This window comes from Eptatretus burgeri, chromosome 3, assembly GCF_056783735.1.
Source record: "Eptatretus burgeri isolate ZD-2024b chromosome 3, Ebu_testis_v1, whole genome shotgun sequence".
NCBI classification, from domain to species: Eukaryota; Metazoa; Chordata; class Myxini; order Myxiniformes; family Myxinidae; genus Eptatretus; species Eptatretus burgeri.
The window spans coordinates 53345410-53371223 of record NC_140963.1 but is presented as its reverse complement, the minus strand read 5'-3'; the positions used below and the strand labels follow the sequence as shown (position 1 = coordinate 53371223).

Below are 25814 nucleotides of genomic sequence, written 5' to 3'. Positions count from 1 at the left end.
CACCACATTGTATTCACAAATACATCCAAACAGGTAACTTCTACAAACAGCCCTTCTCCTGGCTCATTAACCTTGTGTTCTTTTCCCGTTGGTTCAAGATTCCCTCTGAATCTAATCGCTTACGTCCTGTCTCACTTTGTGACTCCGTTAGCCACGCTGCAAACGCTCTCCAGTGTTTTCCACTTTCACCGATAACTTTAAGTGTTGTTCCTTTGGGTAACTCTATGTTCTTTGCAGAGTTATTCCCCATCTTTTTGTTCTTATCTTACCAACCGCCTAATAGCTGTAAATCGTTTCTCCTTTTACGTCGGGACCGAAATCCCTTTCAATCAGCCGCCTAATAGCTGTAAATCGTTTCTCCTTTTACACCGGGACCGAGATCCCTTTCGACCCGCCGCCTAATAGCCTCAAACCCAATGAAGGCCTCTAACCTTCCCTCTCTTGGTACAGGATTCCAACCTGTTTCCTCCTTATTTCACACGGATACCTTTATCCTCGACCCTTACCGGTTCTAACATACGGCCTGCCAGCCCTCTTTGTGCCCTTCAAACAAACCGCATTCGAATCACCTCATATGTTTTACCGTTACAGTTCTTGATCCGAGCAGATCCTGGAGCTGCGTCCAGCGGGGCACTGCCCACCAAGTGTACAGTTTTCACCTAACTAGGGCTCCCTGTCTTAGGTGCCCTATACGTGCAATTTCCACGTACCTTTAGCTGAACCCTTGTGATCGCTGTACACCAAGTGGAGTCCCGCCGTCCACACCGCCAGCATCAGTCGCATCGCATCCTCGTCGCCAATTGTTATGACTCTTCACTCGGCCGAGTAATGACAGAGTCGAATGAGGGTTTTCGAATGATACGATTTATTTCAGAAGATGGCACTACGCATGCGGAATGCAGCCCAAAGGCCCTTCAGTCAGGTGCCCCCGGACCACATTGAGATTCTTACTTCAAAACAGTTGTATATATAATCACACAAAAGCAAAACTGGGTGTGGACTATAAGTGTGTGCTAAGGGATAAAGAAATAAAGAAATAAATGCGGCAGTGGGCTTCTTTCCCCCCTCCCTAGGGGCCCTCAGGGAAGTTGGATCAGTCAATCCTCAGATTCGCAACCCAACAGTTCATCTTGCAAACTAATAACTTTCTAAGACTCCTACACCCCTACACTGGCACCTGCTGATAGCAAAAGCGAAACTCTGGTGATGACTAAGAACAGGAATGTGTGGGATATCAGCATACACAGTTTCCCCAAGGACATGCTGTTGTGCAGCTGCAGAGCCATAAAGGGTTATCAAAGACATAGTGAAAACAGCATGATACATTTAAAGCAACATTTTAAAGCAAGGTTTGAATAATACACAATTACAAGCAAGGTTAGAATCCCGACAGCTGATTAACACACAGCTAATGGTCCAAAATATGACCACCTAGCATATCATCATAACAAGGGATTCACTCTTCAAAGTGATTGACAAGGTTTTTAACTATTTTAATAAGTTTTTATGTGTCAGGTTTGATAGAGCATTCTTTTCTAAAAAGAAATACTCAAGTTTTTATTGTTTTGATAAGCAGAAGTTTCAGGATGCTGTTAATTTTATTTAATTTTATGCTTTTGTGTCTTTTTGTAGGATAATGTTTTAACAGGTTAAGGGTATTCCCGTGGGTGTCAATTACAGCCCCCGACTAGCAGACATTTTTCTTATTTTCTGTGAATTTTCATTCATGCAGAAACTGATGAAGGAGAAAAAATTAGAATTAGCAAAAAAACCATGTCATACATGTCGTTTTCTGGATGATATTTGTGTGGTTAACTATAATTTTCTTTGATAAGCAGCTTCACAAGATTTATCCAGATAGCCTGATTGTAAACAGGAGTGCTAATGATTGTGCAGTTGCTGCATTTCTGGATGTGTTTGGTTAGAGTTGGACAGAATGACTTGAGTATAAGTATATATCATAAAGTTGATGATTTCAGGTTCCCTGTAGTCTTGTACATCTTTCCAGGTGGCAATGTACCAATTAAAATGGGTTACAATGTCTCTTCATCTCATCTACTTAGATTTGCAAGAATTTGTTCAGTAATGGATGATTTTGTGGAATGTACTGAGGTTTTTTTCTATCATGTCAAACAGGATATTTGACCGATTGTTTGATCATGTCTTGTGAGAATGTCTTTACACTCCATTGTCACCTTTTATTTAAGTTTGGTTGGTTTTCGTGAAAACAAGTTCCTATTTCATTGCATTTGATATAATAACATTGAATTAATTATTTTAGTGAAATAATTTAATTTATTAAGACGGTTAGTCTTTTATATAATATGATTATATGCGCGCGCGCGCGCGCGCACACACACGCACACACACACACACACACACACACACACACACACACACACACACACACACACACACACACACACACACACACACACACACACACACACACACACACACACACACACACACTATGAGAGATAGGGCCAAAAACGATATATAGCACGATATCTCAAAAAATTGTGGATGGATTCCGATGAAACTTGGTGGACAGGTTGGGTGTGTGACAGACGAATTGATCCGATTTTGGTGAAGATCCAAATCTTGATCTGGATACGAGAATTATTTATTTTTTAAAGTGATTCTTCACCATTGAGAGACAGGGCCAAAAACGATATAATACTGTACAGCATGATATTTCAAAAATGTGTTGGGCCCGATATGTTCTCGTGGATCAGGCATTACGTGGTGGAGGTATGCCCTCTACAGAGTGCCCTTCTAGTTTTAATTATGCTTATTTGTAGATTTACTTGTGTGTTTAGAATTATTGTCTTGCCGCACGACACACTTTCTGTTGAGCTTCAGCTCATGGACGAATCCCCTGACATCCTCCTGTAGAATTTGCTGGTACAACCCAGAATTAATGGTTCCATCAATGATAGCAAGCCATCTGAGTCCTGAGGCAGCAAAGCAGCCCCAACCCATGATACTCCCTGCACCATGCTTCACTTGGGATGAGGTTCTTATGTTGGAATGCAGTGTTTCGTTTTCACCAAACATACCGTTTCTCATTTAATCCCAAATGTTCCACTTTCGACTCATCTGTCCACAGAACATTCTTCCAATAGCCTTCTGGATCATCCAGGTGGTCTTTGGCAAACTTGAGATCGATGGCAATGTTTTTCTTGGAGAGCAGTAATTTCCTCCTTGCTATCCTCCCATGCACACCATTCTTGTTCAGTGTTTTCCTGATGGTGGACTGATGAACACTGACAGCCACTGCAATAGAGGCTTTCAGATCCTTTGACATTACCCTGGGGTTCTTTGTGACCTGGATTATTGCACGCCTTGCTCTTGGAGTGATTTTCGTTGGACGACTGCTCCTGGGAAGTAACAATGATGTTGAATTTTCTCCATCTGTACACCATCTGCCTGACAGTGGATTGGTGGAGCCCAACATCTTTAGAAATGTTTTGTAACCCTTTCCAGACTGATGAGCATCGACAACCCTTTTTCTAAGGTCCTCAGAAATCTCTTTTGATCAGGCATGACACGCTTCCGCAACCTGTGTGGTGAACACTAGACTCTGATGGTGATGAACAAAGTTTATGTTTTTCATGTAGGACAGGGCCACCCAAACTCACTCCTGATTGTCATTCCATTGATCGAAACACCTGACTGTAATTACCCCCTTAATTGAGCTGATTAACCTGGAGGTTCACATTCTTTTTGACAAAGAAATTGAATGTTAGATCATTTTGCTTGATAAATAAATGAAAAAGTAGATTTTTTTTGTGCTATTTGTTTAATTCGGTTGTCTTTATCTATTATTAGGACTCAGATGAAAATCTGATTACATTTTCGGTCCAATTTATGCAGAAATACATAATTCTAAAGAGTTCACACATTTTTTCTCACCACTGAGACCTCCGTCCACCTTCGGTAGCAGAGGTAATGAATGATGGGAGGAAAACCAATATGGTAGTTTTGTAATATGGTTTGAACTTGTAACTTTTAAAATCCCACATGACACTCGACTACTGCTTTGCACCATAAGTAGTTGATGTATTATCAAAAATGCAATGACTTGATTCCAACCTATGATTTCATTCATATGGTAAGATTGTCATGTCTGTGAGTTTGTTAACCTCTCATGGAGGTGATGGAGGTTGTGTGCAAAATGAAGATCATGCGGTGTTGGTGTAACTGCTGTGTGACCCCACCCATCATTCCAGTTGTTATTAAACTTTTTTTTGAATGTATGTACTTTCAGAATGAAAGCCTTCGGCAGGACATTCTAGACTACCAGCGGCAGATGGATAGCCATCATGAGCGTCAGAAATGGCATCACAATGACGACTCCATGTACAAGTCGCAGGTTTCTCGTCTCAACCGGGATGTGATGCAATACCTGGATGAAATGCAGGCAAGTGTTGCTTTAATTGGTGCCTCCATTGTGCTTTCACCATGCAATTGTGAGGTATAGGGCCACTTTCGTTTTGGAAATGTCGCAGTACAATCACTGAGTCTTCGCTTTCTCTCATAGGTCTTGACAGAGACAAATGAGCGACTCGAGAAACAGGGAACAGAGCTTCAACAAAAGCTGGAGCAAGCATCACATGAAATGGAACGTGCCAGTGATGAGTATGCCAAGATGAAGGCCGTGGTCGTGCAGAGTGATCTGCTCGCTGATGAGCTCCGCAAGGACAAGGAAGAGCTTCAGTTACAGGTTCCTAGCCTAGTACTGTACTTCCTTTGTATTTTAATCACATCACATTACATAAAATATTTTGCATTTTAAGTTAAATTTCTTTCAGGTCCAAGGGTTCATTTTTGGTTTTGTTAGCTCCACCACCGAAGGTGAATGAGGTTATGTTTTCACCCCTCTCTGTCTGTTTGTTACTTGCAAAATTGAAGATTTTTTAAATATATTGGTCAGTCAATTTTGTTATTCTGTCTTTGTTATCTTGCCAAAACGAAGTTTTTGCAAGATATGTTAGTCAGCTTGTATGTTTTTTTTTTTGTTTGTTTGTTTTTTGTTTGTTTGTTTGTCTGTAATCACATATAAAAAATTCTGCAGAGCACAGTTATCATTGGAAATTTTTGTAACTTCGCATATCAGAGGCCTATAGAGGTCCCTTTCAGTGCACAAAATTTTGAAGGTCAAGGTCAAATGTCAAGGTCACTTTGTCGCAAATCAGGGGAGTCGACGAAACCCTTATTTTTTGAGTAATTTTGATCGGATCGTCTTCAAACTTCATGGGAATATAGTTCATGGTCTGGCGCTCAGTTGATTAATTTTTGGTGGCGATTGGCCTTGACCTTCATGGTTAACGCCTGAGGTCAAACATATTTGACCCCAAGGTCAAATTTTCAAGTTTTAGGAACCATATCGTGAAGTACCTCAAATTGAACACCTCGATGAGTGCTTTCTAGATATGTCAAGCTTGAGACATTATGACGTCATTTGGTGACGTTATGAGGCAAAAGCATATTTTTCATGGTTACTCTGTAGAACGATTCTCATCGGAATCTCTCGTAGGCAGATATTCCTCAAGGAGTCGCTCCTGGTGGATAGCAGCTCTGTTCACCTCAGTGTGACCTTAAAGAAGTCACACGTGGTCACGTTTTGGCAAGATGCAGGTCACCCTGCGGTGACATTGGTTTATTTGTTTGTCTGTCAATCGCCCATAGGTCACAATTCTAAACCAATCATCATGAAACTTTACCAAGTTGTAGAGGTAGTCTTAACTGAGAAGCCTATTGATTTTGAAGTCAAAGGTCATCTTGAGGTCAAATTTCTAAAATCGTCATTTTTCATGTGATTGATTTGAAATTTGAACAAGATTTGCATATTGCAGTACTGAATTAGGAAACAAACTGTTTTTGAGGTCAGACGTCAAAAGTCAACTCGAGATCAAACTTCTAAAATCATCAAATTTCTATCTGAAAAATAATCATTTTCATCTGATTGACCTGAGCTTTGATTAAGATTGTCAATTTTAATCTTAATGAAATGGACAATTTGATGTATCCATGGCAACCTTTGGAGAGGGGGATGGAGTTTGTAATTGTCATGCTCTGCATGACATCTTTTTCTTGTTTGTCTGTTTGTCTGTGTGTAGGATATCTCAAAAAGTTGTGGACAGATTCGGATGAAATTTTGTAGGCAAGTTGGGTGTGTGACAAGGATGAACTGATTAAATCTGGGTGAAGATCCAGATCTGGATCCGGCTACGAGAATTTTTCAAGTGATTCTTCTTCACCATTGAGAGATTGGGCCAAAAACAATGGAGAGCAGGATATCTCAAAAAGTTGACTGATTCGGACGAAACTTGGTTGACACATTGGGTATATAACAGAATTGATTCAATTTTGGTGAAGATCTGAATCTGGATCTGATCATTTTTAAAGTGATGCTTCACCATTAAGAGATAGGGCTAAACCGATATATAGCACGATATCTCAAAAAGTTATGGACGGATTCGGTTGAAACTTGGTGGTGTGTATGTGTGTGTGTGTGTGTGTGTGTGTGTGTGTGTGTGTGTGTGTGTGTGTGTGTGTGTGTGTGTGTGTGTGTGTGTGTGTGTGACAAATTTATTTGATTTTGGTGAAGATCCGAATCCAGATTCGAGAATTATTTAATTTTCAAAGTGATTCTTCGCGATTGAGAGATCAGGCCAAAAACGATATACAGCATGATATTTCAAAAATGTATTGGGCCCGATATGTTCTCGTGGATCAGGCGTTGGTGGAGGTATGCGCTCTGCCAAGTGCCCTTCCAGTTTAAATCTGTAATTGGCTCCTTTGTATTGACCGAGAACAACATTTTGATAACCTTGTAAACCAATAGCTTTGCTGTCTATTCACCTTGAAATCTATACGGAGTTCAACCATAGTTTTGAACCAATAGGAACCCTAAACAGCATTTACTTTGTACTGATTTGAGCTGACCTCACCATACCCATTTGAGATGATGTCACCTGACTTTCCTGGCCTGCTTTGACTCAACCTTACCTAATGTCTTTATTTGCTTGACTTGTAGAGACCTACCTGTTTTTCTCTTCCAGGTTCAGCAGCTCAATGCCTTAGTGCATGCACGAGATGAAAATAATGACCCTGTTATGAAAATGGTGAACAGCAAAGTGGAGGAATGGAAGGTATGAATAGTGATTTTTAGGGCATCTCGACCGAGATGACCTAATAAAGCCGGACCAAACGTCCGTCTGTACGTCCGTCAACAATTTTTCATTCCTCTCTTGATGAAACTTAGTATGTGGGTAGAGGTCAATGAGTGTTGCACAACGATATAACTTTTGTCCGGGTTCAAGGTCAGGGACGAGGTCACGTAAGTTAGAAAAATCGCCATTTTCAAAACCTATCTTGTCTGCCATTCTACAAGATATTCGGCAATTGTTTATAGATTATGATAGTAAAAAATATTATCTTGTGTCCAACCGGACAGATTTTTGAATTTCCTTCCCGTTTGATCGTCACGTGATCTGGAAGATGGCCAAAAACACCGATGCGATTCGCAAAGAAGGAAGGAAGGAGAAATGAAATCTAAATATAAAACACATTTTAGCCTTTTATATTTGTACATTTTCCGCCGAAGGTGCAAAAGTTTCAAAATCCAAAATGTAAACGTCGGCATTTATTTTCAAAATATAATTTCGTGCGCTCGTGCCAAAATGCCGAGTCATCTTTAACCAAACTGCGAAGTAGAACTGCGCAGTAGTCCGGTCATGGCGTCTGAGCAGTGGCCAGCGTGGTTCAGATTGACTGTGGTTTCTGGGGCAAAGGTGATTGTTAAGAAGTATGTCGGCGGTATAAATTTGAGTGACTGCATTGGTGATTTAATCACGCAACATCTTGACAACGAATATTCTGGCCGAACGATTGCATCAATTCAGTGCATCAGCAGGGATAATTCACAGGCTCCTGTCGATCGTGCCGATATCTAAAATAATCACCGGCGGACATAGGGCTGCAGGCTGTGGGGCGAGGCCACGGATCCCGGATGAGGGGATAAGTGATAAATTATGCTACATGCTTCGGGCTTTCTGATTAATATATCAATGAGTACATTCCATAATTAATGAATGAATAATTAATGAATCTGGCATACCAAATGTTTTTTCATACCTGACATGTTACTTTGTGCAGTGTCACGAAACTTCTGTGCAATTAATAATTAATGAATTTGCTTGCTCTAACGATTTTTCAAACCTCAATATCTCTATAAATACTTGACCAATTTTCATTCTGAAAGTTGCATTATAATCAGTGAATAATAATCTAAAGGATTATCATGATCTCCGAGAGCTAAGCCTATTTTTTCGTTTTTTTTTCTACAACCGGAAGTGAAATGTCCCCAGAGAGTGGATGGACTGGAAAACCACGTATTGCACGTACTGGTGATTCTGATGTGTTAATCCGGGTACTAAATGAACAATACATATTTATTAATTATGTCATTAGTAGTATTATCCGAGTGTATCTCTGAACTATTTTAATCTAAACGGTTAGTTTGGACTGTTTCGCGGTTACCTGAACTGAACATTGAGAACTTGTGGTATTATAGAGATGACCGTCACCCCCACATGGGGGGTAATTTTTTATTTTTATTTTTGTATACTGTTGGTCCATTCTGTCATTCTTTCCTGGTTATCTTATTATTTCTGATTATCGCCACACACACAAAGCAAAAACTGGGGTTGAGCATTTGGTTGATTTTGTCTGTCTGTCTCTGCAGACTTATCTATGATCGAAGAACAGCAATTTCAATTGAATGTTATATTTTGAACATGAATCGGAACATAAATCAGAAAACGAAACTATAGTTTAGCAATGCTTTGGTTCTGATTTCGTCCTGTCCTCACATACGCAGCGAGGAGTGCTTTTTAGTCTGTCTGCTGGTCTGGCAATGAAACAAAATTGAAAATCATTCCAAACAGGAAATTTACTATTTTTAGGGACTATTTTTAGTCCCTAAAATTTTTGGGTAAATCGACCCCACTGAGTCAACTATTAGAATATTTTGTCTCATTTACCAAATACCACTATCATCTCCACCTCTACTGCCTGAACTTATTTCTTGCCGGCCCAACATCCAGTGTTTTAGATTCAATGATTCACGAAAAATATTGTTACTGACCGGGGGGTCGGCCGCCAACCGACCGCTCTGAACGGAGCCGCAAGTCGAGTCGGCCCGACCGATCGCCCGGAATATAGATCGCCACCCGGATAACTCCGAGCGATGGGTCCTTGTACAAGAACGGAAATACACCAATCGGCAAATCACGTGGGGTCGGGTCGATTGCCAATCTTCAATTTACCGAAATACCCACGTGATCCAACTACCGGGGTATTCCACCCTCGACGGAACTCGTACGGAACAAACCGCCGAGGCGAGCTTGTATGTGCGCGATTCCGAGCGGCGTAATCGCCGAGAACCGTTGGTCCAAAAGTCCCCCTATTACGGCAAACCAACGGCTTTCTAACTCCCAACACACGAAATGTTCAGTCAATGAGGGAATGGACGCAATGAGCAGGTTTACATTCACACAAGGACATTTATTATAATGACACACGTATGCAATTAAATAAGGCAAAACACGTATGCAATTACACAAGCAACAAAAGCACGACAAAAGAACTACAACCGTCTACTTATTATGTACAGTCATTTACACTTAACAGCAGTTCCTACTTATTAGATGGGCCCACGGACACACGTACGCACACACACACAAGAAATGGTGGCTGAGGCCTTTAATCACGAGCTCCAGCTCGGAGGACAGGTGAGCTGAAACTCGGAGCCTAACTCGAACCTCCCCACCTCGTGTGGTCTTCAACTTCTCCGGTCCCGGGCTCCAGCGAGAGCAAGCTGGATCCAAATCTCTGTAAGCCGCGTTCCTTCCCGAGCTCCCGCGAATCCTCCCGCGCTTCTCACCACGTGCCGCTGAGACGAGGCGCCGATCCTTCCTGTCGATGCGTCGCTTCCCCGAGGATCCAACTCCAAGAAGAGGCTGATGCGTCGCACCAAGCCGGGAAACAAAATGGAGACCGAAAAGCTCCACGAACCAAGAAGAAGAGGAAGAAGAGGAAGAAGCCTCCACTCGCAGCTCGAGCCGAACAACCGGCTCAAGTTCCTTCCGAAGCTCACTGAGCCAGCCAGATCAAAAAGCTTCCGAAGGCCTCAAGCCAAGCAGGACCCGCTGGCCTGCTGAACGACTGCTCTCTCCGAAGCAAAAAGCTTTCTCCTCCCACGGGACTCGGCACACAAACTCTGCACACGGGACTCAGAACGGGACTCTTCACGAACTCTGCCACGGGACTCCCACACGAACAAAGAAAGGATCTCCCCTTTATCCTTTCCACCCCTCCCCCGCACCCGACGTGACTCGTGCCCTCGTGATCCACCCCCCGCTCAACCACGGGTGACGTTGTTGACGTCACGGGATGGCAGGGTTCTTCTTCCTCTTCGCAGAAGAGGGGGAGGGACGTCTCCATTGTTCGCTCCCTAACTATTAAATCGATCCACAGCGCATCTAATCGATCTCTCTTCTTCCTCTTTCGGCTTGCTCCCGTTAGGGGTCGCCACAGCGGACCAACTGTCTCCATTTCGCTCTATCCTCCACATCTTCCATTGACACTCCAACCACCCGCATGTCCGCCCTCACCGCATCCATGAACCTCTTCTTTGGCCTTCCTCTTCTCCTCCTGCCTGGCGGCTCCATCTTCAACATCCTTCTCCCGATATACTCTGTTTCCCTCCTGTGCACATGTCCAAACCATCTCAATCTCGCCTCTCTCACTTTGTTTCCAAACCGTCCTACCAGCGCTGTCCCTCTAATACACTCATTTCTTATCCTATCCATCCTCGTCACTCCCAACGAGAATCGCAGCATCTTTAACTCTGCCACCTCCAGCTCTGCTTCCTGTCTTTTTGTTAGCGCCACCGCCTCCAAACCATACAACATAGCTGGTCTCACTACCGTCTTGTATACTTTCCCCTTCACTCTTGCAGCTACCCTTCTGTCACAAATCACTCCTGCAACTCTTCTCCACCCACTCCATCCTGCCTGCACTCTCTTTTTCACTTGTCTCCCACACTCTCCGTTACTTTGGACAGTTGATCCCAAGTATTTAAACCAATCCACCTTCCCCACCTCAACTCCTTGCAACTGCACCATACCACCACCCTCCCTCTCATTTACGCACATGTACTCCGTCTTACTCCTACTGACTAACATTCCCCTTCTCTCCAGTGCGTACCTCCACCTCTCAAGGCTCGATTCAGCCTGCTCCCTACTCTCCCTACAGATCATGATGTCATCCGCGAACATCATGGTCCATGGAGACTCCAGTCTGATCTCGTCCGTCAACCTGTCCATCACCATTGCAAACAGGAAAGGGCTCAGAGTCGATCCTTGGTGCAATCCCACTTTAACCTTAAACCGGTCTGTCATTCCTACCGCACACCTCACCGCTGTCACACTGTCCTCATACATATCCTGCACGATCCTCACATACTTCTCCATCACTCCCGACTTCCTCATACAATACCACAACTCCTCTCTTGGCACCCTATCATAAGCTTTCTCTAAATCCACAAACACACAATGTAACTCCTTCTGGCCTTCCCTATACTTCTCCATCAACATTCTCAAAGCAAACATCGCATCAGTGGTGCTCTTTCCTGGCATAAACCCATATTGCTGCTCACAGATCATCACCTCTCCTCTCAACTGAGCTTCCACTACTCTTTCCCACAACTTCATGGTGTGGCTTAACAACTTTATCCCTCTGTAATTTCCACAGCTCTGCACATCACCCTTATTCTTGAAAATCGGAACCAGCACACTTAATCTCCACTCCTCCGGCATCCTCTCACTTTCCAAGACTTTATTAAACAATCTGGTTAACAACTCCACTGCCATCTCTCCTAAGCACTTCCATGCCTCCACTGGTATACCATCTGGGCCAACCGCCTTTCCACTTTTCATCTTCTTCATAGCAGTCCTCACTTCATCCTTACTGATCCACCCCACTTCCAGATTCACTATCTCCACCTCTTCCAACCTTCTCTCTCTCTCATTTTCTTCATTCATCAGCTCCTCAAAGTACTCCATCCACCTTCTCAACACACTCTCCTCGCTCGTCAGCACATTCCCATTTACGTCCTTTATCACCCAAACCTGCAGCACATCCTTCCCAGCTCGGTCCCTCTGTCTTGCCAATCGGTATAAATCCTTTTCCCCTTCTTTTGTATCCAACTTCTCATACAGCTCATCATATGCCTTTTCCTTGGCTTTAGCCACCTCTCTTTTTGCTTTTCGACGCCACTCCTTGTACTCCTGCCGACTTTCTTCATCTCTCTGACTATCCCACTTCTTTTTCGCCAACCCCTTCTTCCTTATACTTTCCTGTACTTCCTCATTCCACCACCAAGTCTCCTTATCTTCCTTCCTCTGTCCAGATGTCACACCAAGTACCTTCCTAGCTATCTCCCTCACAACTTCTACTGTTGTTGCCCAATCATCCCACCCATCTTTACCACCATCCAACGCCTGTCTCACCTCCTCCCTAAATTTCACGCAACAGTCTTCCTCCTTCAGCTTCCACCATCTGGTCCTTGGTTCAGCCCTCACTCTCTTCCTCAACCTCACCTCTAAAGTCATCCTACAGACCACCAATCGATGCTGTCGAGCTACACTCTCCCCTGCCACAACCTTACAGTCACTAATCTCTTTCAGGTTGCATCTCCTACTTAAGATGTAATCCACCTGTGTGCACTTTCCTCCACTCTTGTATGTCACCCTGTGTTCCTCCTTCTTCTTGAAATACATGTTTACCACTGCTATTTCCATTCTTTTTGCAAACTTTACCACCATTTGCCCTTCCACATTTCTCTTGTTGAGACCGTACCTCCCCATCACCTCCTCATCCTCTTTATTCCCTTCCCCAACATGTCCATTGAAATCTGCTCCAATCACCACTCTTTCATCCTTGGATACACTCTCCACCACTTCATCTAACTCACTCCAGAAATCTTCTTTATATTCCATCTCACACCCCATATGTGGGGCATATGCACTGATGACATTCATCATCACCCCTTCAATTTCCAACTTCACACTCATCACTCGGTCAGACACCCTCCTCACCTCCAATACCCTCTTGACATGATCTTCCTTCAGGATTATCCCGACACCATTTCTCCTCCCATCCACACCATGGTAGAACAGTTTGAAACTACCTCCAATGCTCCTCGCCTTACTCCCCATCCACTTGGTCTCTTGTACACACAGTATGTCCACCTTTCTTCTCTCCATCATATCAGCCAACTCTTGCCCTTTGCCAGTCATCGTCCCAACATTCAGAGTTCCAACTCTCACCTCCACACTTCTACCCTTCCCCCTCTCCCACTGTCCATCTCACATCTAATCAATCTCTGAGCATTTAAAGCGCATCTAATCGATTTAAGCGCATCTAATCGATCTCTGAACATTTAAACAATGGAAGATGAGCTATCGAGGGAACATGCACTTATCGACATAGCTGACTAAGGAAACCTGTATGTTGTGTGCAATTGAATTCTAAATTCATAACAATGGTGAATATTGGTTATGTTGTGTCCTGAAACACTTTTCTTCGAGTTTCTCTCTTGGCATTTGTTTAATTTGTGCTCTTTGTGCTCTACTGTGTCACCAGCAAGTTTTCAAAGCGAAAGACGAGGCTGTTCTACAGTACCAACAGGAACTGGACAAGCTCCGTGATCAGCTTCATATTGCACAGCTCGACTCCGATAGGCCCAGCATCCTCATCCTGCAGCAGGTGTGCTTATTGAGATCGTACTATCAATATGGATAGTAAATTGCTTCACATCCACCTCCCAGCCTTGTGTGTTATAATATGCTGATGGCCCTTGATACAAGGGCCATCAGCTCTTGTACAAAAAAAGTTGACTTTGGTGGAAAAATGATAATACCTGTTCAGAATAAACTTGGCAATATGAAGGTATTTCTCTCACTCATGGCCACAGGCCCTGCAGGAAAGGGACCACCAGGTGGAGGTGCTGACAGACCAGGTTGTGCAGGGAACACAAGAGCTCAATCAGAACTCTGTACTCATCAAGGAGTTGCACTCTCAACTGGAGCAGAATTTCGGTAGGAATGGTGGGAAATTTTTATGGATTAGCTTCCCATTGCAGCATTAATGTGCTCTTACTTTTATTTGTTTATTTATTTATTTATTTCTCGACTTTGGTGTCTGAGTTATAAAAACCTCATTTGTGGTGCTTGCAAATATTGTATACTAGCAAATATCACCCGTTGCTTCGCTGGCGGGAATACAGAGAGGGGGAGGGGGGGGAGAGAGGTGGAGAAGTGAGTGAGCAGGGATGGGGGAGTGGGGAGGGAGGGGATGAGTAAGGAGTGGGGGGTGGGGTTGAAAAACGAAGCCTCGCCTCAATTTTGAGTGACTGAGTGACCATTGCGGTCTGTTCCAAGTCTAAGCATTTTTGAGCAGGCCAAAACAAAATTGGGGCTAAAGACTCCTGTGAGGTGCCAGTGGGCTGACCAAGATGGTGTGCCACCATCTTGGTAAGGTTTTTTTTTTATGATGAACACCCCGTTAATTATCTTCAAAATGCGTGTTTAAATTTACTTAAATACTCCAGTTTTCATTCGTGTACTCTCTTAGAATGCATGCAAAGTTTCATACCGCTAGGTTTCATGGTTTTAGACTTATGGAGGAAGCACGCATGCGCACACACACACACACACACACACACGCACACACATGCACACACATTGACATTTATAGTTCGAGATAACATTCAGGACAAGGATATTAACTATTATCAACAGAATACAGAGGATTTGAACCAGCGGTCCCAGAATCTCCTTGAGGATTGAGGTGTCGTCCACCCGACGGTGGTCTCCTTGGGTTGACCCGAGGCGGTCCCTTCGGGTGGGTGCCTGGAATGTCCTATCCCTTAGAGAGGATGATCACCTGTCTCTGTTATCTGCGCTCAAGCGTTTGGACATCGGTATTGCAGCACTCTCTGAGGTTCGGAGACCGGATTGCTGCGAGATAATGGTGGGTGGTTACACCTACTATTGGTCTGGTCGCTCTGATGGTTACCATGCCCAAGGAGTTGCTGTAGCTGTGTCCAATAAGCTGACTCCAATGATATATAATTAAGGTAACTCCTTAGGTGTCATTTCCCTGGTCTCTGTTTATGCTTCAACTGAGGCGAGTGATCTCACCGTGAAGGATGCATTCTATGCTATACTGGAGTCTGTGGTTGATCAGTGCCCCAGACGAGATACACTTCTAGTCTTGGGGGATTTCAATGCATCGACTGGAACTGATAGGGATGGTAATGAGACGTGTGTCGGTCCCCATGGATCAGGAACTGTGAACCTGAATAGCACTAAGTTCCTTGACTTTGCAAGAAGTCATGGACTTAGGGTGCCCGGTTCACGGTTTCAGCGTCCACAAGCTCAGCGTTGGACTTGGTATTCCAACGCTGGCGGTGTGGCAAAGGAGATTGACCATGTCCTCATTGACGGTCGCTGGAGGATGATCCAGAACTGCAGGGTCTACCGGAGTGCTCAGTTCCTCAATACTGACCACCGGCTTGTTGTAGCAACTCTTAAGTTGCACCTTAAATCCAGGAGAATGGTACCATCCCAGCTTAGGCTGGATGTTCGCAAGCTCAAGCATGAGAAGGTAGCTGAGGAGTTTGCAAGCAAGCTGAGTGGAGATTTGGGGGGTCTGGGTGCTTTGGGGAATCCTGAAGAGTTGTGGAGTGCCTTCAAGTCCACCGTCCTTGATGTTGTCGGTGGATGTCTTGGAACTCACCGCAGGGCAAAGAAGAATTTTGTCTCTCAAGGGACACTGGATACCATTGACCAGAGTCGCAGGGTCAGGCTGAATGGCAGAGCTGAGCTGTTTCGGGAGCTGAGGCGTAAAACTGTATCTGCGCTTTGGGTTGACAAGAACGCCTATGTGCGAGGAATCTGTGAGGGGGTAGAGCATCACCTGTGGTCAAGTGATTCTCGTCCTGCTTACAGGGGAATTTGCGCATTGCATTCATCCAAGCCCATCCCTTGGTGTACTGCAGTTAGAGCAGAGAGTGGTAGGCTCTTGACAGAGGAGTCTCTGAAGTGAAGGCCCGCTGGGCCGGTTACTTTGAGCAGTTGTACCATGCTGATCCACCAGCTGTCGAGTTGGATGTCAGGGGTGTTACAATAACTGTTGCTGACCCTCCAATCAACTGTGGTCCACCTTCGCTTGTAGAAACACAGACTGCCGTGAACCGGTTGAAATGGGGTAAAGCTCCAGGGATCTGTGGCATCCATGCTGAACTTCTCAAGGCTGGTGGAAATGCTGCACTCATGTCGTTGCATGCAGTTCTGTGCTCTGCCTGGAAAACAGGCATTATCCCAACTGACTGGAAGAGGGGCCTTGTTGTCCCTCTCTGGAAAGGGAAGGGTGATCGCCAAGACTGCAACAACTACCGAGGGGTGACGCTGCTCTCAGTGCCGGGCAAGGTCTTTGCTCGGATCATTTTCGATAGTGTTTGCCACCATCTGCTTGAGCACCAGCGTCCAGAGCAGTCAGGCTTCAAACCAAAGAGGTCAACGATTGACCGCATCCTTGCTCTTCGGGTCCTCGCCGAACGCAGACGAGAGTTTCAGCAGGGGCTGCTTGCAGCTTATGTTGATATCTGTGAAGCGTTTGATTCAGTGAATCAGGATGCCCTCTGGAGGATTCTTGGTCTTCGTGGGCTGCCACCAAAACTGATCGATCTGATGTCTGAACTTTACTCTGGTACTGAGAGTGCTGTGAGATGTGGTGGTACCATCTCTGACATTTCCAGTTGTTACTGGAGTTCGTCAGGGGTGTGTCCTGGCCCCCACACTTTTCAGCACTTGTATGGACTGGATTTTAGGGAGGATGTCGGAGAGATCAAGCTGCGGTGCATCGTTCGGGAATATCAAGACCTCTGACCTTGATTTCGCAGATGATGCAGTCATCTTTGCGGAGACTTTAGATCTCCTTTTGGGAGCCCTCGAGGTGCTGAATGAGGAGTCGGAGCCGCTGGGATTACGGGTTTCCTGGGTCAAAACTAAGATCCAGGCTTTCAATGACATCTTGGATGCTGCTGTCCTGTCTGTGCCTGTTTGTGGTGAGGATGTTGAGGTCATGGAGAGATTCATTTACCTTGGCAGTGATATTCATGTCTCTGCTGGCTGTGAGTCAGAGGTCAATCGACATCTGGGTCGGGCCTGGGGAGTCATTGATTCACTGGATAATGGGGTGTGGCGTTGCCGGTACCTGTGCGGGAGGGCGAAAGTCCGAGTCTTCAGGTCCTTGGTGCTTCCAGTCTTGCTCTATGGATGTGAGACTTTTGACTCTGACCAAGGATCTGAGACAGAGACTTGATTCCTTTGGTACCAGGTCTCTTCGGAGAATCCTTGGTTATCGCCGGTCGGACTTTGTGTCCAACGAGCGGTTGCTGAGAGAGACTCCAATGACATTTGTTACCTGCATAGTCCGTGAGCGTCGGCTGCGGCTGTATGGACATGTGGCTCGTTTTCCTGACGCTGATCCTGCTCACCAGAATCTCTCAGCGAGGGAGTCTCGTGAGTGGAGGAGGCCAATAGGTCGACCACGTGCCATGTGGTTGCAGCAGTTTGATCGACATCTCAAGGAGATTGGGATGGGTCAGGCATCTGCCTAGGGGATGGCCAGATGGAGGCCCCTGGAGTGCCGGTGGAAAGTGGACGCAGTGATGCGCTGCTCTGGCACATGCTCCCATAACTGACCTGACCTTGTCCCAGAATCTTGATCTTTTGCCCAACTGCAAGTGTCATGAGATCAGGTGACTTTTGTGTGCATCATGAAAATCGTAGAGTTTTGAGGCACAAATTTCCATCCTTCGGTATAAGGTGAAGGAATAAATATTTCTTATTCTTGCATTTAATATCTCTGAGCAATTAATTTGACAAATGTTGACAAATTACAACCGGATTGATCGCCAATGCGTATGCATATACAAAGTCACTTGACATGGTGACGTCAACTGCACAATGTCTGCATACTCATGATAACACGAAACAGGCCAACCCATTTGTTTATCACTTGTGAGACATCACCATCTTCTGTCCCAGAGTTGTCTCTGATGTTTTCTCCAGTCAAAAAGGTCACTGACTTCCTTTCACTGACTCTTCCCTTCTGTCTGTCTGTGTTTTCTTCGTCCCATTTTAGCTTCATTGTCAACTTTTCATATCTGCTCACATCCTCTTTGTCTATTTATCTCCCTCTGTTCCATTGTCTTCTACTTTTGTCTCTACCCCTTATCTCTTTCATTTTTTAAAAATGTCCTTCAAACACCTGTTCCTCTCTGCTCCATTGCTGCTGCCTTGCCTTTCACTCTTGCCATTCAACTGTTCCACAAGTCTGGGACTCAGTATATTTTAATAAATGTATGCATCTAATGTGATTTTAAATCGCATCCATTGTAATTCGATTTGAGATTCAGGTTCTTGTGATCCTGAGCATTTTCCCTTAATTTCAGGAAGTCCTGAGTTTTAACCTGATGATCCATGTCACAGGTGAACCAGAAGGTAAGCTGCGAGAGCTACAAGTGTCATTGAGCCACCTGAACGAGCGGGCTGTGGTGGCCGAGAAAGAGACACGTCGAGTGGAGTGTGATGCTCAGGCCAAGGATGAGACGATTAACAATTTGCTCACCTGTCTGCGTAACTATGAGGCGGTGTGTCCTGAGGTTTTTCTCTACTCTTTTGAAAGCTTTATCGTGTAATTAGAAATGGTTGTGGTTTTACTCCTGGCAGTGCATCCTCCAGCTGGATGACTTCCTTTCTTCCTTTCTCGACAGGGCCATTACGGATTGCCAGAGGCCTTGCGGGAGTTGCAAGATTGTCGGAACCAGCTTGAAAGGAGAGAACGAGACATGGCAAAGCTGACACAAAATGTAAATGAGATGCATCTGCAGTTGGCCGATTTTATGGAGGAGAACGAGGGGCTGAGACAGCGCTTAGGTACTGAATACAGCACTTGCCCACTGTTTAACCGTTTTTACCACAGGTGTTTATGGTGGTTGGTTCTCTGCCGAGTTTGACAACCTCACTTCCAGAGGGTGAAGTTCTCAATCCACAATCTTGGTAACACCACCAGAAAGTTTGCTGCCCCACCTGACCAACTGTACCACAAAGCCCAACTCAAATTAGGAAGCTGACAAAAAACAGAAGGAAGCTCAAACAACTCGAATTCGGAAAAGCCCAACTCAAATATAACTTGGACACCGAAGTCGAGCTCGGAAGCTGAAATTTGAGGACAAGAGTGAAGATGTGCTTTGGCAAAAACGGTATTTTTGATCTATTGATTAATGAATTAATTGATTAATTACTTAATTATTTTGGATTTTTTCATTATTTATTTATTTATTTATTTTATTTCTCATCCTGGCAATATCTCAGGCACCCTTTGAGCTCGGAAGCTGATATTTGGACATGACGGTGACCACGTGATTTGGCTATAAGGAGTATTTTTGATTCATTGATGGATCAATTAATCGATTATATTCTTTGTTGCTTTCCAGGCGATATCTCAGCCATCCTTTTTGCTAGGAAGCTGAAATTTGGGGACAAAAGTGAAGATGTGCTTCTGTGAAAAGTATTTTTTTTATTATTTTGATTAATCAATTAATTGATTTATTATGTAATTATTATCGATTTTTTTTATTTTTTTTATTTTATTTCTCATCCTGGCAATATCTCAGGCACCATTTGAATTCGGAAGTTGATATTTGAACATGACAGTGACAAAGTGATTTGGCTAAAAGGAGTATTTTTGATTTATCATTTGTACATATTTACCTCCGTATCATTTGTGCACATTCACCTCAGAAGTACACCACTCCTTCCCAATTCCGTCTCCACGTGCTGCACGGCAGCATTGCTGGAGCGCCAAAGTCGTGCGCTGGAGGATTTATTTATTTATTTGGCATGGGGGCTGTGTACTTTGAATGTTCCGCTATTTGTTTACTATCTATTCAATGTGTACTGTAAGCCTGGTATTGGCCTAACGGTTCAGGTGGCTGACTTAAGATCTTAGGGTCTTGGGTTTGAGCTCCTGTCCTGCCGTTGAAATACCACCAGGTGGGTTGACTCAGCCTCTCATCCTTCCGAGGTCGGCAAAATGAGTACCAGCTTGTTGGTAATGGGGCACTGCATCAGCGACATGGCCGATTTTTTTTTTCACAAAATGATGCAACCAGCAACCACAGGCTGCATCCGAAATATCAGCAATGTGCACCGTTCTTTTGCTTATCTGCTTCACTCTCGTCAAACCATACTTTTTCTCCATTTTGGGTCTTGGTCATGGCTTATCATGCACGTGTGTGTGTGTGTGTGTGTATGTGTGTGTGTGTGTGTGTGTGTGTGTGTGTGTGTGTGTGTGTGTGTGTGTGTGTGTGTGTGTGTGTGTGTGTGTGTGTGAGATCTGTATAATATGCGTGTGACCACATAGCAATATGTGTGCATATAACATGTATATTATGTGTATAACCACGATTCATGTATGTATATATGTGCGTGTGTCTGTATGTGCCACCGCCACCACCAATTGTCATTTATAATCGTGAATTTCTAAGACTGAACGGATTCTTCTTCAAGTCCAGAAGTATCCATCTTCACCCCAGCAAGGAGCCACAACTCATGAACCAAGCCATCTCCTCTGTGCTCCATTTATGGAGTCTTTCCCGGCCTGAAGCATCCATATTCACCCCAGCAAGGAGCCATGACTCGTGGACCAAGCCGTCTCCTTATCTGTCTCCTTATCCATGCTCTGTTTCCCCCTCCGTCCATGAAGTGGCGACGATGTCGATCTGTGCGACAATCGATGTGACCTCTGGTATATACACCCAATCTCAGTCTCTTCCTTCCTCGACGGGATAGTTGGCAAGGCCAGTGTGCCAGGCCTTGTCCCAAATGCATGTCGATCGGCACAACTCTTGGTGACCCTCACATGCCTTCTTCCCCACCAAAGCTGCTGCCCCCAGCTCTGTTCTCTCTTGCTCCCATTGAAGTCGTATTAGGCACAGTCCTGGATCCCACAGAACTCGGTCCCATGCGGGTTGAACTTGGCAAAAAGGGAGTCACCATAGCTTGGGTTTTCATTCTCAACATGATAGGGTTGGCAAAACCCAACAAGGTGCAAGGCCAGGCCGTATCCCAAATGCATGTCGATTAGCGCGATTCCGGGCGCCACATGCACGGTTCTCTTCCCCAACAAAGCTGCCACCCGGCTTGGTTCTTACTCCCATCACAAGAAAATCAGACACAAGTGGAGGCCATTCAGTCCATCATGCTTGTGCCACATCAACACAAGATCAAAAGAAGAAAATGCAAAATGTTTTTTTTAACATTATTAAATAAAGTGTGTTTTTTTGGGGTTTTTTTGAAGTTTTTATTTTACATGTATATATATATATATATATATATATATGTATATATAAATATATATATATATATAAATATATATTTCTGTATATATTTCGGTCAAAGTTGTATTTGGTGTGGTCCTCGATCCCACAAAACTTGGTCTCTCTCATCCTCAATGGGTGGAACTTTGCAAGAGAGAGTTCAACAAAGCTCGGGCCTTCTGTCTCAGCGGCATGAGGTCAACAAGTCCCACCAAGTTGCAGGGCCAGGCCGCTTCACAAATTCATGTCAAGCAGTGTGATACTGGGCACCTTGTGCACATCTCGTCTCATGGAAGCTGCTGTTTTTGGCTCAGTCTTAATTTACTTCAAAACTGATTTATTCGACACGGCCCTCAGTCCTTTCTGTTCCAGGCTAGAGGGAGGCGGAAAATCAAGCCACCACCCTCTCACTGCCATCGTGTGTGTGTGTGTGTGTGTGTGTGTGTGTGTGTGTGTGTGTGTGTGTGTGTGTGTGTGTGTGTGTGTGTGTGTGTGTGTGTGTGTGTGCGCGTGCGTGCGTGCGTGCGTGCGTGCGTGCGTGCGTAAAAATCGTATTGCAACTAGCATTTGAAAACCAAGTTCGTGGTTTGAACCTACATTTTTCCCCCAGAATTCCTTGTGGTAAGCGTGACAAATAGGCCATTTCCTCAATAGATTTGGGGTCTATTGCCTTGTCTCGATTATATTGCAGGTTAAGAACCAAGTTGGCTCTCCAATGACCTTCCTTGAAGGAGTTACAGTGCTTGCAGAACGTCCAGACCCCCTTTCAAAATTTTCACCTTTTGTTGCCTTATAGCCTGGAATTTAATTGCATTAAATCAGACTTTTTCCACCTTTATTTACATATCGTAACCCACAATTTCCAAGTGTAAAACAAATTTCAAAAAATTAATGAAAAATACAAATATAGAATATCTTAGTTGGATAAGTGCCCCCCCACCGCCCCCCCCCCCCGAGTCAATACTTGATGGAAGCACCGTTGACAACAATTACGCCAGTGAGTCTGTTGGGATCGGTCTCTACCAACATTGCGCACCTGCATCGGGCAATATTTGCCCATTCTTGTGTACAAAACTGTTTAAGCTGAGACAAGATGCATGGGGAACGTTGATGAACAGCAATCTTCAAGTCATGCCATAGATTTTCAATTGGATTTAGGTCGGGGTTCTGACTGGCCAATCAAGGACATTTGTCTTTTTGTTCCTTAGCCACTCCAGTGTAGCTTTGGCTGTGTGCTTCAGGTCGTTGTCATGCTGGAAGGTGAACTTCTGTCCCAATTTCAGCTTTCTTGCAGAGGGCAGCAGGTTTGTCTCAAGGATTTTTCTGTATTTTGCTCCATAACTTTTCCATTCTATCCTGACAAGTGACCCAGTCCCTGCCGCTGAGAAACATCTCCGTAACACGATGCTGCCACCTCCATGCTTCACAGTAGGAATGGTGTTCTTTGGTTGATGTGCTGTTGGGTTTGTGCCAAACATATCGTTTTGCATTTAGGCGCAAATGTTCCATCTTGGTTTCATCAGACCACAAAACTTTTTGCCACATGGCTTTAGAATCTCTGGAGTGTTTTTTTGCATACCTCAAACGGGGCTCAAGGTAGGCTTTTTGAGTAATGGCTTCCTTCTTGCCACGCTACCATACAGGCCAGATTTGTGGAGTGCTTAGGATATTGTCACATACACAGTGAGTGACCAGTCTTTGCCATAAAGGCATGTAGCTCTTTCAAAGTTTCCATTGACCTCTTGGTGGCCTCCAGGATCAGTCTCTTCCTTGCTTGGTCATCCAGTTTTGGGGGATGGCCTGATCAAGGCAGGGTCTTGGTGGTACCATATGCCTTCCACTTCTTAATGATTGTCTTGACTATGCTGCAAGGGATAATCAAGGCCTTTGAAATATTTTTATACCCATCCCCTGTTATGTGCCTTTCCACAACTTTATCCCAGAGGTCTTTTCAAAGCTCCATGGGGTCTCATGGTTGAGTCTTTGCTGTGAAATGCACTTCCCAGCAGAGAAAACCTGCAGGAACAGCTGAATTTATTCTGAAATAATCAGAATCGCTACAATTTAACACAGGTGGAGCCAATTAACTTGGTGTGTGTGATTTTGAAGGTGATTAGCTAAACCTGAGCCAATTTACAATTGCAATTAAAAGGGGGGTGGACACTTATCCAACCAAGATATCCTAGTTTTGTATTTATAATTAATTTTCTGAAATTTGTAGAAATTGTTTTTCACTTGGAAGTTGTGGGTTACGATGTGTAAATATACGTGGAACAAGTCTGATTTAATGCAATATAATTCCAGGTTGTAAGGCAACAAAAGGTGAAACTTTTGAAAGGGGGTGTTCACTTTCTATCGGCACTGTATCTGCCTGCCCTGCTTTACCTGGCTGATGTGCAGTGCTCGTCTGAACTTTATGGTTGTCTCTTAAATATCCTCAGGGAAACCTGGAATGGGAAATAAAATGCTGAAAATGAAAATCAAGTGTTGCACACATTCCCTTAACCCTACAAAAAAATATAAGAACATTTTAGACAATTAAATTAAAATGGATTGTAAATTAAAATGGAAATGCAGGTCAATCAGAAAACCTCTCAACATTGTGGGCTTTATATATTTCTTAGTTGTTTTTTTGTGGGTTCACAGGTTTAGAACCAAAGGAGATGATGGACCTGACTGAGTTCAGGAGGACCAAGTTTCTCAACAGGCAGAGATATCTTGCTGAAAATCAAGCTCTGCACAAACAGGTAACCTGGAGTGTTTTTCAACTCACCATCTGGTCATTTACTGGAGAACTGTACAATCACCAGCCATTGTGCATCGTTCCTCATCCATTCAAAGATGATCGCTGTCAGAGTTAGATGACCTTTCATACACTTTTACTAAATGTTGCCACTGTCTCGATTGGCACAAACGTTAGGCTTATATAGAGTCGTTCAGGAATGGTTAAAAGTATTAATAATGGGCACTGAAAGGGCAGAGTGGATTAAAAATGAGCTTTAAAAACAAATATATAATATTAAAGATTTTCAGCATTAACTTTGCATCAGCATCCAGTGACCGTGGTAGTAGTAAAGTGTATTTGTTTGGTACAAGTTGCATAACGATTGTTGCCTTGGTTCTGCCACCACCTTATGATCCATCAGATTGAGCAGTTGGAGGAGGAAAAACTCGAACTGAAGCGGCGATTCGACGGGCCTGCAGATGAGTGGGCCCAACGTTCCCAAGGTAAAACCTAATCCTTGCTGTCATTACAAAGGATATTGGTTTATTTTACCTCCTTAAATAGATTTCTTTCCGACATTAAATGCATTTAATTTTGGAATCGATAAGCCTTGGTTTCAAAATTTGAGGATTTATGATGTGCTTTCCATGATCATGAGAACCATTCGTCGAATATCCAAGTCAAACTGGGAGGCATGAAGGGCCTTCAGCCTCATCCCCAGTACTAGAACAGCACAGGGAAAAAGAAACCCAGGAGGTTTGTGCATTTCCTTTAACCTCTGACATCCTTTCTCAGATTTGAAGAATTTGATTAGCATGTCACAATGATTATAAACTGTTCAGAAGCATTTGTGTGTGCATACATGGTATTTAAAGCTTCAATCAGAATAAAAATAAATCACTTGTTGAGCTTATAAATCTCCTCTTTGCACATTACTTTTTGATGTGGTGCTTGAATTAGGGTTCTATGAAAATGCATGGTATGTATTTTTTGTGAATATGCGAGTGTCACCACCTGAGAACGTCTGAACCATTTTAGGTTTAGCCTACTTTATGAACATGTGGCTTCATTTGGCAGAGCGAGTCATAAATGCAGACAACCATTTGTGTTATCCTGCGTGCAGATGCAATCTTCATCGAATGTGCTGAAACAGTGGGACAGACAGCTATACGATCTGGGCCAAGAGAGCACGCAGATGCAGCAAAAAGGTGCAGTTTTGGTTTGACGCTGCTTGGGGAGGGAGAGTAGGGAGGAAATGGGGGAGGTAGGAAGGAAGCTCAAGTCTGGTATGGAGTTAAGATAACCGAAGGGATATGCCAAGATCGACCCTTGATTCGATTTTAATTGGTCATTATGGGATGTGCAGATTGCAAAACACTGAAACTAACCTTGCCTTTTGTATCTATTCCTTTATTATTATTTTCAATCACTTCAAAGTGTAATATCAAAGGCAGTCTGTTTTGCATAAAAATTGGAGATTTAACTCGATCCTTTGTGTAAAGGTAAAAATTTAATTCAATCTTTTGTTTAAAGTTTAAACTCCCAAAAACTAACTTTATCCTT

General features: G+C 43.9%; 1 protein-coding gene across 8 annotated transcripts in view; it reads left to right on the top strand.

The window, feature by feature from the left end:
• Nucleotides 1–25814, top strand: part of CEP290 (centrosomal protein 290) — a 252833-nt gene that overhangs the window by 144434 nt on the left and 82585 nt on the right. For all 8 annotated transcript variants that reach the window (XM_085873380.1, XM_085873374.1, XM_085873377.1 and 5 more), the window contains exons 8-18: nucleotides 4274–4426; nucleotides 4547–4729; nucleotides 7071–7160; nucleotides 13720–13842; nucleotides 14051–14174; nucleotides 18636–18796; nucleotides 18920–19082; nucleotides 24173–24273; nucleotides 24673–24754; nucleotides 24910–25007; nucleotides 25375–25459. In XM_085873380.1, the coding sequence (XP_085729506.1) occupies nucleotides 4274–4426; nucleotides 4547–4729; nucleotides 7071–7160; nucleotides 13720–13842; nucleotides 14051–14174; nucleotides 18636–18796; nucleotides 18920–19082; nucleotides 24173–24273; nucleotides 24673–24754; nucleotides 24910–25007; nucleotides 25375–25459 (1363 nt within the window). The remainder of the gene's footprint in view (nucleotides 1–4273; nucleotides 4427–4546; nucleotides 4730–7070; nucleotides 7161–13719; nucleotides 13843–14050; nucleotides 14175–18635; nucleotides 18797–18919; nucleotides 19083–24172; nucleotides 24274–24672; nucleotides 24755–24909; nucleotides 25008–25374; nucleotides 25460–25814) is intronic.